This window comes from Eleutherodactylus coqui, chromosome 2, assembly GCF_035609145.1.
Source record: "Eleutherodactylus coqui strain aEleCoq1 chromosome 2, aEleCoq1.hap1, whole genome shotgun sequence".
Classification (NCBI taxonomy): Eukaryota; Metazoa; Chordata; class Amphibia; order Anura; family Eleutherodactylidae; genus Eleutherodactylus; species Eleutherodactylus coqui.
Genome location: NC_089838.1, coordinates 323,766,349 through 323,779,369, shown reverse-complemented (window position 1 = coordinate 323,779,369; position 13,021 = coordinate 323,766,349). Strand labels below are relative to the sequence as shown.

Below are 13,021 nucleotides of genomic sequence, written 5' to 3'. Positions count from 1 at the left end.
GCGTCACTGTGTACATACATTACTTATCCTGTATTATACTCCAGAGCAGCGCTCTCTATTCTGCTGGTGGAGTCACTGTGTACATACATTACTTATCCTGTACTGCTCCTGAGTTACATCCTGTATTATACTCCAGAGCAGCGCTCTCTATTCTGCTGGTGGAGTCACTGTGTACATACATTACTTATCCTGTACTGATCCTGAGTTACATCCTGTATTATACTCCAGAGCTGCACTCACTATTCTGCTGGTGCAGTTACTGTATACATATATTAATTATCCTGTACTGACCCTGAGTTACATCCTGTATTATACTCCAGAGCTGCACTCACTATTCTGCTGGCGGAGTCACTGTGTACATATATTACTTATCCTGTACTGCTCCTGAGTTACGTCCTGTATTATACTCCAGAGCTGCAGTCACTGTGTACATACATTACTTATCCTGTACTGACCCTGAGTTACATACTGTATTATACCCCAGAGCTGTACTCACTATTCTGCTGGTGGAGTCACTGTGTGCATACATTACTGATCCTGAGTTACATCCTGTATTATACTCCAGAGCTGCACTCACTATTCTGCTGGTGGAGTCACTGTGTACATATATTGCTTATCCTGTACTGATCCTGAGTTACATCCTGTATTATACTCTAGAGCTGCACTCACTATTCTGCTGGTGGAGTCATTGTGTACATACATTACTTATCCTGTACTGATCCTGAGTTACATCCTGTATTATACTCCAGAGCTGCACTCACTATTCTGCTGGTGGAGTCATTTTGTACATCATGGGGACACCTGCATGTAAAATCCATTGGCACTTTCTTCCCACATACTAGTAGCCCGAAGGTGTTTTTGGGCCCTGGCCCGCCCCCAGATTGTAGCCGTGTTGCTGTCCTGTGTGACCTCGCATGCACCCTGCTGACGTCGTCCTGAAGTATGACACAACAGCGCTGCTTTCTCTCCGTGTGTATTGTCAGGGCCATAAATACAACCAGTCCTGCAGTACAACTTGGACGCACATTTCCAAACATTAAACATTTTTCTATATGAAGACACAACTTCTGAACACCCAAGGCTGTGAACTGCGCCCTGCGAGCTGCTCCTCAGGACTGCGGCCACCAGGGGGCTTCATTCTTCACCATCTAGAATAGCGGAATCCAGGAGATCCGGCTGTTGTGGGGAAGAAGAAATACAGTGAGTGCAGGAAAGGACTTCACAACTCTGCAGGCCGCTGACCAACACTTTAAAGGGGATCCATGCCCCTTTCCAACAAGCCTGCCCAGTTTTTAACATTTTTTTACAAAAGCGGCAAGGTAGCTGTAAAAAACCTAAAAGTCACAAATTTTGCACAAATGCCCACTTGCACAAAAATCTGTGACATTTTAAAGCCAGAAACTGGTGTAAAAGGCTTTAGGCATGTCCCCCAAAAAGCTACCCTGTGGACTGACTATAACTTCAACAACCCCCTTTAAGCCCTTGAGTGGCACGTCCGCAAAATCTCCGGGGCTTGCTGCACTGACCATGCAGTTAAACCCCGGAACGTTTCCGCGGACAGCTCCAGTGCTGAAATGGGCAGAGCACTGAGCGGTCAGCTGAATTTTCCGGGTTTTTACTGCATGGTTTTATTTCAAGCCCTTTCCCAAAAATCCCTGCAGGGGGTGCCAGCGCCCTATTGCCTTCAATGGGCGGCTCAATTCAAATCAATAGGAGGGCTGCGTGGTCCCCCTCCCATAGCTGTCACCGCTATGACAGCTGTGGAAAGGGATTCTTTACTCCCCGCGGGGCGTCCTCTTCACTCCCCATGCAGTAAAAACCCCGGAAAATCCAGCTGACAGCTCAGTGCTCTGCACATTTCAGCAATAGAGCTGTCCACGAAAAACCTTCTGGGATTTAACTGCATGGTCAGTGCAGCAAGCACCGAAGATTTTGCGGGCGTGCCACTCCAGGGATTAATAAATACTTGCGTGATAAAATTGCATTGTTGACTCATTTAAAAAACCTGCCCTCTGAGGCACAACATGGTAATAATAAACCTGCCACTCAAGGGTTAAGTAAGGGCACAGGGCGAGTAGTGCTGGTTTTTCACACAGTTATCCCTTCGTCCAGCTCCTCTGTTACCCACCATCCATGGAGTCACCCAGCATTACCCCCATCTATACTCGCACAAGAGGGAGACAGCTGATGAAGGGGTGACCCCACTGGTACTCCGGGGAACCCAAAGCTTAGAGGTGAATATTTCAGGATTAGGGGAGAACGGATAACACTCCTCTTCCTCACCCATCCTAACCTTCATCCATCCCTCCTGTCAAGACTCTTCTTTCCCCATGGAAATTCTCCCTGGAGGGAGTCTTGGTTGTCCATTGCAACACTTAGCCCCCTGCCATGCCACCAAGTTCCTCTGCTGCACGGTCCGTCTGCCTCTGTGCTGCTCCTTGGGCAGGCCGTCTTGGACTTCTGCCCGTAGCTTCAGTCTGTGGGTGTATTGTAAATAAATAAATCTTGGTATTTGTATAGCGCCAACTTATTCCGCAGTGCTTGTATTTTTTCCCCCTGTCCCCAGTGTTAAGCCCCATTTACACGCAACGATTATCACTCAGATGATGTCTTTTGAGTGATAATTTGTTGCATGTAAATGCTACCATCGTTTTTCGGTTGAACGATGATTTTCTGTTGAGTTTAAAATCCATAGTTCGGTCGGACAGCTGATTGCAGGGACCGCACGCTGTGATTCTCCACGGGAGCATTGATAACAATGTATTCAGCTACAGTCCCTTGGCACAACAAAGGGGATGTATGCAGATAACAGACCACCTGCCGTTATCTGTATACAGCACAGGGAGCCTCATTTACATGCAAATGTAGCTAGTAATAGGCATTAGTGAACATTAGCAGCTTATGCAAAGTGATCGCTCACACTGTCATTCTCTGTTATCTTTTGAACAACTTTTGAGCGATCATCTTTGCGTGTAAATGGGCCTTTAATTGAAGCACCGACTCCATTGTGGTCTACAAGCTTGTACGGGAAGGGGCCGTCTACACCAAAAGATTTGTCCTTTGAATAAGTGAATGATTTCATGCAGCCTGGACAGGCAGATACATGGTCGGCTCATTGTAAGTGACTGAGAAGGACTGAACCATCGAGATCTAAACTGAACGATTAGTGAACGAGCCAACGATGGTTTTTAGGGGCCGCATGAAATGAACGAGAAGTGAATGATGTATCGTTCCATCGCTGGCTGCTTATCATTCACTTTCTCTCGTTTGAACGCTGATCATTCCATGTATTAGAGCTCCTCCCTCCTCCTCTGTCGGCACAGGATCTGGGGCTTGGTCTAAGGACATTGGCAGATGAGCATGTTCAATTTGGTCTGCGGAAATTAGCCTACGTTGCTCTGTGTGTGGGTCTGGGTGGCATGTGCCCAGCCTGTTACTGCGTGTAAATCTTTTTTTTTTTGCATGCGCACAAATTCTTTTTTAAAAAGTGGCCCCTTGTTTTCTAGCACTGCATTGCAATAGTCAGTAAAAAGCAACACGCAGAGGGAAGCCCTGCATTTTTTTTGTGCACCCATTGACTTGACTGTTACCCTGGGACCAGGATAGGGCATGTTGTGATTTTGTTTCAGTCTGTATAGGCATGCATGCCTGTATAGCCCCAGTGACTGTAATGGGTCTGTGTGCAGGCAGCAGGGGGATGGCACAATTGCCCATGTGAATAAGCCCTTAGTTTGTTGCTCGACGTGCTAGCTTTTCTCCAAGGGGTCACCCATCAGTTCCCTTTATCATCACCTGGTCCATATTCTCTGGCTTCATCTTGGTAAGCAGCCTTGTTATTGCGGCCGTCATCCGATGTGCAGCTCAGTCAGCAGTTTTTCCTGATAAAGGTTTTTACCTTGCCATCCTAGGAAATGCTCTCCTCTGTCCGTCTCCCTCCGCGGCTCCAACTCTCTTCATCCTCCTGGATGCATCCCTGCTTACTGTCGTGCTTTGCCTTGAGATGGCCATTTACAGGCAGTGTTTTACATACATGGCCGTGGGGATGAGCCCTTACTTCCATGGTGTGTACACTTCTGCATCCCCAGACCTTATTCACACGAGCGTTATATTGCAGCTACCTTAGGGCCGCGTGAAGCGAACAAGCGATTTCTTTATGCACACAAATATCGGAGCGAAAAAAATAGCGCATAAGCTCATTATTTCACCGAGCGAAATTTCTTTCTGCGCAAAAATATAGGCCGTGCCCGATCTACAGACCGCACAATGCTGAAGGCTCCACAGACTCCTATGGGAGCCGTCAGAAAAGGTAGGGGGAGGGAGTTAGGCAGCGGCGAGCGCCACTAAACACTGGCAGGGGCCTCAGTGGGGCATTTAGAAGGGATTTAATAGCAGTTCTGCCAACAGAGGGATTTCGGGCTGCAGCTTAGTTTCCCTGCATTGTGCCGCAGCCAGCTGGTAATTGGACAATAAATAGCGAATAATGGCCGTGAATTGGTCGCGGTTATTCTTCGTTCATGTGATTTTATGGTGCGATCTGCGGAACATAAAGTCGTAACACTCGTGTGAAGGAGGCCTCAGATGTTTTCTGGTCTCTTCTCTTGATTTTTCCTAATTGCTACTAATGTTTGTGTACAAGTTAAATGGATCATGCAAATGGGCGTATCTGTACGATTAAGGCTTTGTTCACACAGCGCTGTTTGCGCACTCAAATAGCTGAGCTAAATAAACAAAAAAACCCGCATTTCGCTCATGCAAAAAAAAAAAAAATAAAAAATTGTGTGAACGGGTGATTTCCAGTTATTAAGTCTTGAGTGTAATTAGCAGTGAATTTGCCCGTTCACACGATCGGAGCGGCGTGCTGCACGTTATCCACCACCCATAGGAGTCTATGGAAACTCCTGCGCAGCTCGCACCAAAGATAGGTCAGGCTTTATCTGTTCTCGCACCACGGACCTTGGTGGTGTCTCGCAGTCACATGTCCCATCTTTGTATGTTGTGCGTCTAAAATTCTTTAACACTTGAACACTTCTATAGAAACAGTTGGTTCTGTTAGACGTGATCTTTGCGCCTATACAGCGCTAAAACCGCGCTCATGTGAACGAGGCCTAATACGCAGGGCTGAATCCCACTGACTTGCACTAGGATATTCACACAAGTGTATATTTCACTAACAGTCGCGTGACCAAACCAAACGCAGCTCGTCTTATTATGGTGCATATTACACGCTGAAAGAGCCCATTGAAGTCACTGGGGTTGTATAAATATACCCGATACTCGCATATTCATTGTGTTTAGGCACGACATCTATGGGATCGGGTGATTTCTTTGGGCACATAAATCTGTAGTGATTACAAACAAAAAGAACGAGCGGCGAATGTCTAGGAAAACTCAGCGTGTTCACAGACCAAAGACTGCCTACAGCTGGGTGAATGAGCCTTAACTCAGTGTGGGTATAGCCTGCAAGAGGAGCTAATGCTGTTTGCTTAGTGTCCACCCCCTGGTGGCAGCAGCCTGTAGCCACACTCTTCTGTGTGCTCAAATCCTTGTTTAGATGAAGAACCATTTTAAACCCTTCTAATCCTCAACTTACGGATCAGCATCCTGCATCTGCCACTAGGGGGAGCTCAATGCATAGAGATTTATACAACACCAATTGAAATCAATGAATTCCCATGCGGTGAGCTCCCTCTAGTGGTGGCCAAAGGCAGTCAGAATTTTATTGTACAAGTGTGGAAGGACAAAAACTCGTCGCTCTGTCCCCTATAAGAGTTTATTATGATAGATGTGCATTTCCTGTTGCTACTTCTGCATCCTACTTACATGTCACAGGTTCCTGGATCCACTGAGATTAACTGGTTATGAAGGTGGACATTCACATTAAAGCTTACCTCCTCTTCTCCAGCTGTTGACTCCACGCTGCTGTCCCTGTCATCTATCACCATTTCTTCCTCTTCCTCCTCCATTAAACTCAATCTGTAAGATGACAATACAATAACTGGTCTGCTAGTAAAGCTCATAACCTTACCTCCTACAAATAATACACACTGCTCAAAAGTAAATGAAGGGGCACCTAAATCACACATCAGACCTCGATGAACTAAAGCCATGCTCCTTGTAAACCTGCTCTTATCTGTGTAGAGGAAGGGGGCGCCAACGGTGGATCTGCCAGTTCTGGAGTTCTCTGGTGAATGCCAGTCGACCTGTCCAGGGCTGTCAGCAGGGGTCCCACTACAGGACATCAGGCCCTCAGGTCACCCTCGTGGAGCTGGTTTACTAGTCTGGTCAGAAGCCGCTGGGGTCATTTTGTAGGGCTCTGGCAGCCCCTCCTGTTCCTCCAGTACCGATCTGCCAGCTCTCCCCGTGTAACGGCTGTGTCCGCTATCTGCTCCAGCGACCGTGCAGGAAGACACCGCAAACCTCCTGGCTCCAGCACGTATGGATGCACCATCCTGGAGGAGCAGGGCCACCAGTACACCCCAACTGGGCTGCAGGTATTCCTCATCTACCGGTAGTGACGAGGACAGCAGAACTAGAGAAGAGTGAGGAAGGAGGAGAGGGGAATAGTCTCAGTTTTGGGGGTGTCTTGCCGTTCCTCTCCGGCGCTCCTGTTGTCACATTCATTTGGAGCAAAGCAGGTGAAATGGACTCCCAATCACGTCTGCTTCCTGTGACACAACTGGCACGCCCGATTCCCACAACGATGAGGTTTTCCGTGTGGATGGCGGTTTATATTGTATTGTGAATTGTTGTGGAAGAATCCTCACCAGAAGCCTTAAACAGTTCTGCCACATCTGAGCGTGTCCTACAGGGGCAAGAAGCTCCACGGCTCATAATAGCCCGGACTGTACAGTGTCCTTTAATATGGCCCTCGTCCAGTGTTTCCGGGAGCTATAGATGCTCTAACCATCCCTCCCAAACTGTAGTACTACAGAGCCCAGCTGCCAAGTGACCAAAGATCTCACCGATGCAGACTGTGGCCCAAGGCAAATGGAGCCGTCTCTCCTTGTGTCCTCTGTGAAGTCTGCGCAGATTTCAGGGGTCGTCGGACGCCGAAGGATTGGCTGTAACAGAGAAGATGCGTTACACAGATATTACAGCAGACATTTGGGGTTTTTGGTTGTTTTTCCTCCCGGCGTTCCAAGAGCTGTAACACTTTTTTGTTTCTGACACCGCTGCCCCAGCGCTTCTTGTTCGTGGGATGAGGTGCATTTTTCAAAGGAAACCTGCCAGCACTTTTTCACAAATTAATCCGCCTATGCTGTTTAACCCCTTAATGGCGCTGCCCTCTTCCCCCCCCCCCCCCCATTTTTAGTTTTTCCTTCCCCCTTTAAAAAAAAAAAAAAAAAATCATAACTCTGTTATTTATCAATTGACACAGACATCTGCGGGTTGTTTATTGCGGGACGAGTTGTATTTTCAGTGCCACTATTTAAAGTGCCATATAATGTACTGAAAAACTTTGAAAAAATTCTAAGTGGAGTAAAAAAAAAAAAATGACGGCATTCCGCCATCTTTCAGTACGTCTTGTTTCTACGGCGCGCAAATTGCAACAAAAGTGACCTGATAACTTTATTCTCCGGGTCGGTACGATTATTGTGATACCAAACCTACATAGTTTTTTTATACCTATACTAAATTTTTTTTTTTACTATTTTCTGCCGCCATCTTCTGACAGCAATAACTTTTTCATTTTTCCATCAACCTAGTTGTGCGGGGGCTCATTTTTTTCCGGGACATCTTGTAGTTTACGTTGTTGTGATTTTGAAATACATAAGACTTCAAGGTGACCAAAAAATGCATTCCTGGCGGGTTTTAATTTTCCTGACGACGTTCACTGTGCGTGGTAAATAATATGTTACTTTGATAGGTCGGACTTTTACGGATGCAGCGATACCAAATATGTATTTTTGTTTTATCATTTAGATTCTTTTATTATAAATATGGCAAAAAGTTTCTTTTTTTTTTTACTTTTATAACTAAAAAAAAATAATTACTAAAAACTTTATTAATAATATTTTAACTTTTTTTAGTCCCCCTGGGGGACCACAACTTGCACTGCTTTAATCGCTTCTGCAGTATCATGTAATGCCACAGCATTACATCATACTGCGATCGGGCTGGCAGTCTATTAAGGCACCCCACAGGAATAGCTTGATAGGCATTCTGCCAAGAAGTTCAGCCACAGGCCAAAATAGTACATGATAAATACGGCAATCTAACCTACGTATTCATTACAATGGGAAACAAGTGATGGCATCCTCATGGTAGTGTGCCAAATCAGTATATAAATGCAAACTATATGAACTTCCCATAACATCTTAGGTGGTCCGATTCCCTCCATCGCCTACATGTTAGACAGGAGACTCTGACCCCCAGTGAAGAACCTATATGTAGGTGTTCTTGTTAGGGGTCAATCATATTTTTAATAACCTAACATAAGAAAGATAAGGAAACAGCGTAATAAATGTGACATCAGTTATTTGGTCGTATAAGGTTATGTATTATGGAACTGAAAAATATGTAAAACATTCCGGAAGTTACTAGTAGAATTTGGATATAGAATCATATGTCAAAAGGTATATTTGGATGATGATTTTAAAATACTAAATGTATTATTTTATTCAGCTATCTTGAATACAATTCTGAATTTTCCACCAGAAGGTACTAAGTAGGTGGCTAAAACCAGTTCTATGTGCAAACTAGAACCAATGCCCCCTCTTTGATGTGCAAATCAGACTTGGAGACAAGATAAAATTTAACACAATGGACTTTAAGATTACATCCTGGTCTGGGAAGAGGTGTAATTAAGTACGTACTCAGACAGTATGGAGTCATCTTTACGATCACATGTAACTGTTTGATGTCCACTTCACACAGTTTTGCTGATACCTTTTGTTTAGAAGGCTTTTGATTTACAGCCATATTGTAATCTGTTGGAATGAGGACTTGGTCAAGTACTTTGAAACTAAGTATCAGGTAACATTTGGAAACGCCTTCTTTTCATCTTGCATATAACCAGCAATGTTCAACAATAAACTAGAATTCATACTGATATCACTAGACTGTGTGTGTAGTGGCTTCTTATGGTTCTCATCTACGAGTACTCGATATAATATTTCCTCGTAATTTGGACTCAGGCAACATTCGCATTGGTCTCCGTTGACAGAACCCCTACATTCTTAATGCAGTTTTTGAGTTTAGTATATGTGTGTCTGTTCAGGCCGCATGTGCTGGTTTTCCCTTGTATATGGGAACAAGGCGCATGTCTATACTGTAAAGGGCCTTCAATTACTATATAGACTGTTCTGAAATTGTTGCATGTAAACAGGGGAGTGTGATTTTGGTTGGTGCAAAACTGACCGCTTCCCTTGTGATTTCCGTACATGTTTTTTCTCTGCGCTGTATGCCGTGGTACATTTTTCATCTTGTCCCCAAGTAATCTGTGTTAATAACACATTGCAATCGCATGTTTATCGCACGGCTCGTGATTGTAATGTGTATAACCAACAGGAAATACTTGAAGAATCGCACAAAAATAGGACATGCGGCGATTTTTCTAACTTGGACTACTGGGTCAGAGAAAAATATTGCATCTCTAGCAAAAAAAACAATCCCCCACAGGTCTACGTTTACAGAAAAATAGAAGCGTCATCTCTTCTTGGACAGAAAAGAATGACAACAGAAAACGGACTGGCAATTAAGGGGTTAACAGACCTTCCTGGCTGCTGGGAGCCAGATTGTTGGACTTTTAGTTAAAGTGAACTTTATTTTCTGACCTGGTATCAAAATCCGAGTCAGATCCTCCTGGGTCATCGGCCGGACTTGGAGCGGTCTTCCTCTTTCGCAGCAGCGTAGAAGACATGAATGGTGGGTGAGCGTCCTCCTCATCGGTCAGGACACTGCTGGAGTCTCCTGCTACAAAAAGTAAGAACACGAGCGATGAGCCCAGACCGAGAGACGATGCTCCAGGGAGAAGAGCAGCAACGGGAGATCTGCATGTTGTCTGTGGCCTAGCATGTTAGAGGAAAGGAAGCAGGACTGAAAGTCACCAGACTCCATGCTCAAAAGAGGTTATACCAAAATTGTAAGTTATCCCCTATTCAACGCTGAGACCCCCACCGATCTCCAGAACGGGACTCCCATGTCCCATTCTGACTGTCACTACGAGGGTGACTGTGAATGTAGCGCTGGCTGAGCATGCATGATCGGTGCTCCATTCATTTGAATGGGGCTAATGGAAATACTCCGGTATCTCAGCAGTCCCGTGGAAAGTGAATGCAGCGCTAGTGTGATCCGCGCTCCCGTGTCCTCCTCACTACAGTGGGTACAGTGGCCCCGCAGTGAGGAGGATGGGGGACACGAGACCCACGTTCTCGAGATCGGCAGGGCTCTGAGCGATGAGACCCCCAAGATATCCTCTATCCTGTGGATCCATGGTCCCAGAACGTGAAGTCATTTCTCTTCACAATTAGCCTGTATGAAGTCACTCGTGTGTCCAGCTTCATAGGCTAGAATGGCGCCGTGTTCAGTCCGTAGAATACACCCATAGTACGTGACCAGAAAATATCAACAGGGTTCATACAGGTCTCCAAAAAATGTTTTCCATGAGGCTCGCAGATCAGGGGTTTAGGGCTCCTTCACGATGGCGATCGCGATATCGCTGCGTGAAAACTGCGACTTTTCCCTGTAACTTTTGAGCGACAGAACTACTTTTTCTGCCAGAAGCATTGGCTGCCACTTGCCATTTTCTCGAGCGATTTTGGTGCAATTTTTTAGCGCAAGAGTCAATAGGACTTTCTAATGATAAAAACACATCGCACAAAAATCGCACGTTCCTGCTTTGTGAAGCGAAAAAAAGGAGACTCCATAGGGAAACATGGGAGATTAAAAAAACCCTGCAAACTGCAGAAAGGTGGAACGGGCTTGGTTTTTACTTTTCTTGCAACATCGGAAATGTGAAGGAAACCATGGGAAATCATTGGTTTCATAATTCTGCGCTCTCACTCTCGCATCGCTTAAAAAAATGCACGATTTTCTTGCAGGTGTGAAGGCGCCATTATTAATAATAGAAGACGCACCCTGCGGCGACCCGACCGCGAGCGGCCGCTGAGAACAAACGGCACAATCTGAGGTATTTTCTGTATTTCTAAGTCGGAGCTTTGAGATTCGTGTGTGGTTTTAGTTCTGTTTATCCAGAACAAGTTCTTTATTCCTTCGGCCTCGAGTGTTAGACACAACGCTGGATCGGAACGCAAGAAAGAAATTGTTTTGGACAAACAACTAAAAACACAAGAATCTCAGAAATTATTATTACCACAACCAATGCGAAGATTCCAGGACATTTCCAGGTTTTCCATGACTTTCATCAGATTCCAGGTTTTCCATGATGCGTATGAACCCTGATGGTCTCTGTATATACTAGTATACTGATTACCATCAATGTCTGATTGGTGGACATCTAATCACTGGGACCCTCACAGTCATCTACACCAGTGTTCCCCACCTCCAGTCCTCAGGGACCCCCAACAGGTCATGTTTTCAGGATTCCCTCAGTGTTGCACAGGTGATGTAATTATTGTCAGTGCCACAGCGGTTTTTACTATAGGACATCCTGAAAACATGACCTGTTGGTGGTCCCCGAGGACTGGAGGTGGGAAACACTGATCCAGAATAAAGTCGTCTCTGTACGGTTCTTCAAGAAGGTGCCTCTAAAAAAACCTATATTAAAAGGGGTTGTCCACCTCTACAGTATTGGTGACCCATCCTCAGGATAAGTCATTAATAGTTGATCTTTGGGGTTTGCCACTTAGACTGCAGTCGATCACCTGTTCTCCCAGCAACTATCAGCAGGTATGGAGCAGGAAGCAGACAGCTCAGGGCACACTGCTGCACCTCGGGTTGGTATTGCATGGATTTCAATGGGAGCTGTGCCTGCAGCACCAACCTGGGCTGAGCCAACTGCTTCCTGCTCCGCTGATCGCCCGGGGTCCCAGGTGCTACAGGCCGCAAGGAGCTGTCAGCTTCAGGCTTTATATACACAGAGCTGCCAGGACTGCTGATCGACTGGGATCCTGTGTGGCAGAACCCCGCTGACCAACTATTGATGATCTACTCTGGTGTAGAGGTTAGGATCCCCGCTGACCAACTACTGATGATCTATCCTGGTGTAGAGGTTAGGATCCCCGCTGACCAACTACTGATGATCTATCCTGGTGTAGAGGTTAGGATCCCCGCTGACCAACTACTGATGATCTATCCTGGTGTAGAGGTTAGGATCCCCGCTGACCAACTACTGATGATCTATCCTTGTGTAGAGGTTAGGCTCCCCGCTGACCAACTACTGATGATCTATCCTGGTGTAGAGGTTAGGATCCCCGCTGACCAACTGTTGATGATCTATCCTGGTGTAGAGGTTAGGATCCCCGCTGACCAACTACTGACGATCTATCCTGGTGTAGAGGTTAGGCTCCCCGCTGACCAACTACTGATGATCTATCCTGGTGTAGAGGTTAGGCTCCCCGCTGACCAACTGTTGATGATCTATCCTGGTGTAGAGGTTAGGATCCCCGCTGACCAACTACTGATGATCTATCCTGGTGTAGAGGTTAGGCTCCCCGCTGACCAACTGTTGATGATCTATCCTGGTGTAGAGGTTAGGATCCCCGCTGACCAACTACTGATGATCTATCCTGGTGTAGAGGTTAGGCTCCCCGCTGACCAACTACTGATGATCTATCCTGGTGTAGAGGTTAGGATCCCCGCTGACCAACTGTTGATGATCTATCCTGGTGTAGAGGTTAGGATCCCCGCTGACCAACTACTGATGATCTATCCTGGTGTAGAGGTTAGGCTCCCCGCTGACCAACTACTGATGATCTATCCTGGTGTAGAGGTTAGGCTCCCCGCTGACCAACTACTGATGATCTATCCTGGTGTAGAGGTTAGGCTCCCCGCTGACCAACTACTGATGATCTATCCTGGTGTAGAGGTTAGGCTCCCCGCTGACCAACTACTGATGATC

At 46.0% G+C, this 13,021-nt stretch overlaps 1 protein-coding gene across 1 annotated transcript in view; it reads right to left on the bottom strand.

Moving 5' to 3' along the window:
• Positions 1–964: 964 nt before the first annotated feature.
• Positions 965–13,021, bottom strand: part of STAG3 (STAG3 cohesin complex component) — a 103,631-nt gene continuing 91,574 nt past the window's right edge. The window contains exons 28-31 of the mRNA XM_066589520.1: positions 9,777–9,915; positions 6,963–7,061; positions 5,889–5,973; positions 965–1,176 (exon numbers count right to left, since the gene is read on the bottom strand). Of these exons, the coding sequence (XP_066445617.1) occupies positions 1,135–1,176; positions 5,889–5,973; positions 6,963–7,061; positions 9,777–9,915 (365 nt within the window). The 3' untranslated portion in view covers positions 965–1,134. The remainder of the gene's footprint in view (positions 1,177–5,888; positions 5,974–6,962; positions 7,062–9,776; positions 9,916–13,021) is intronic.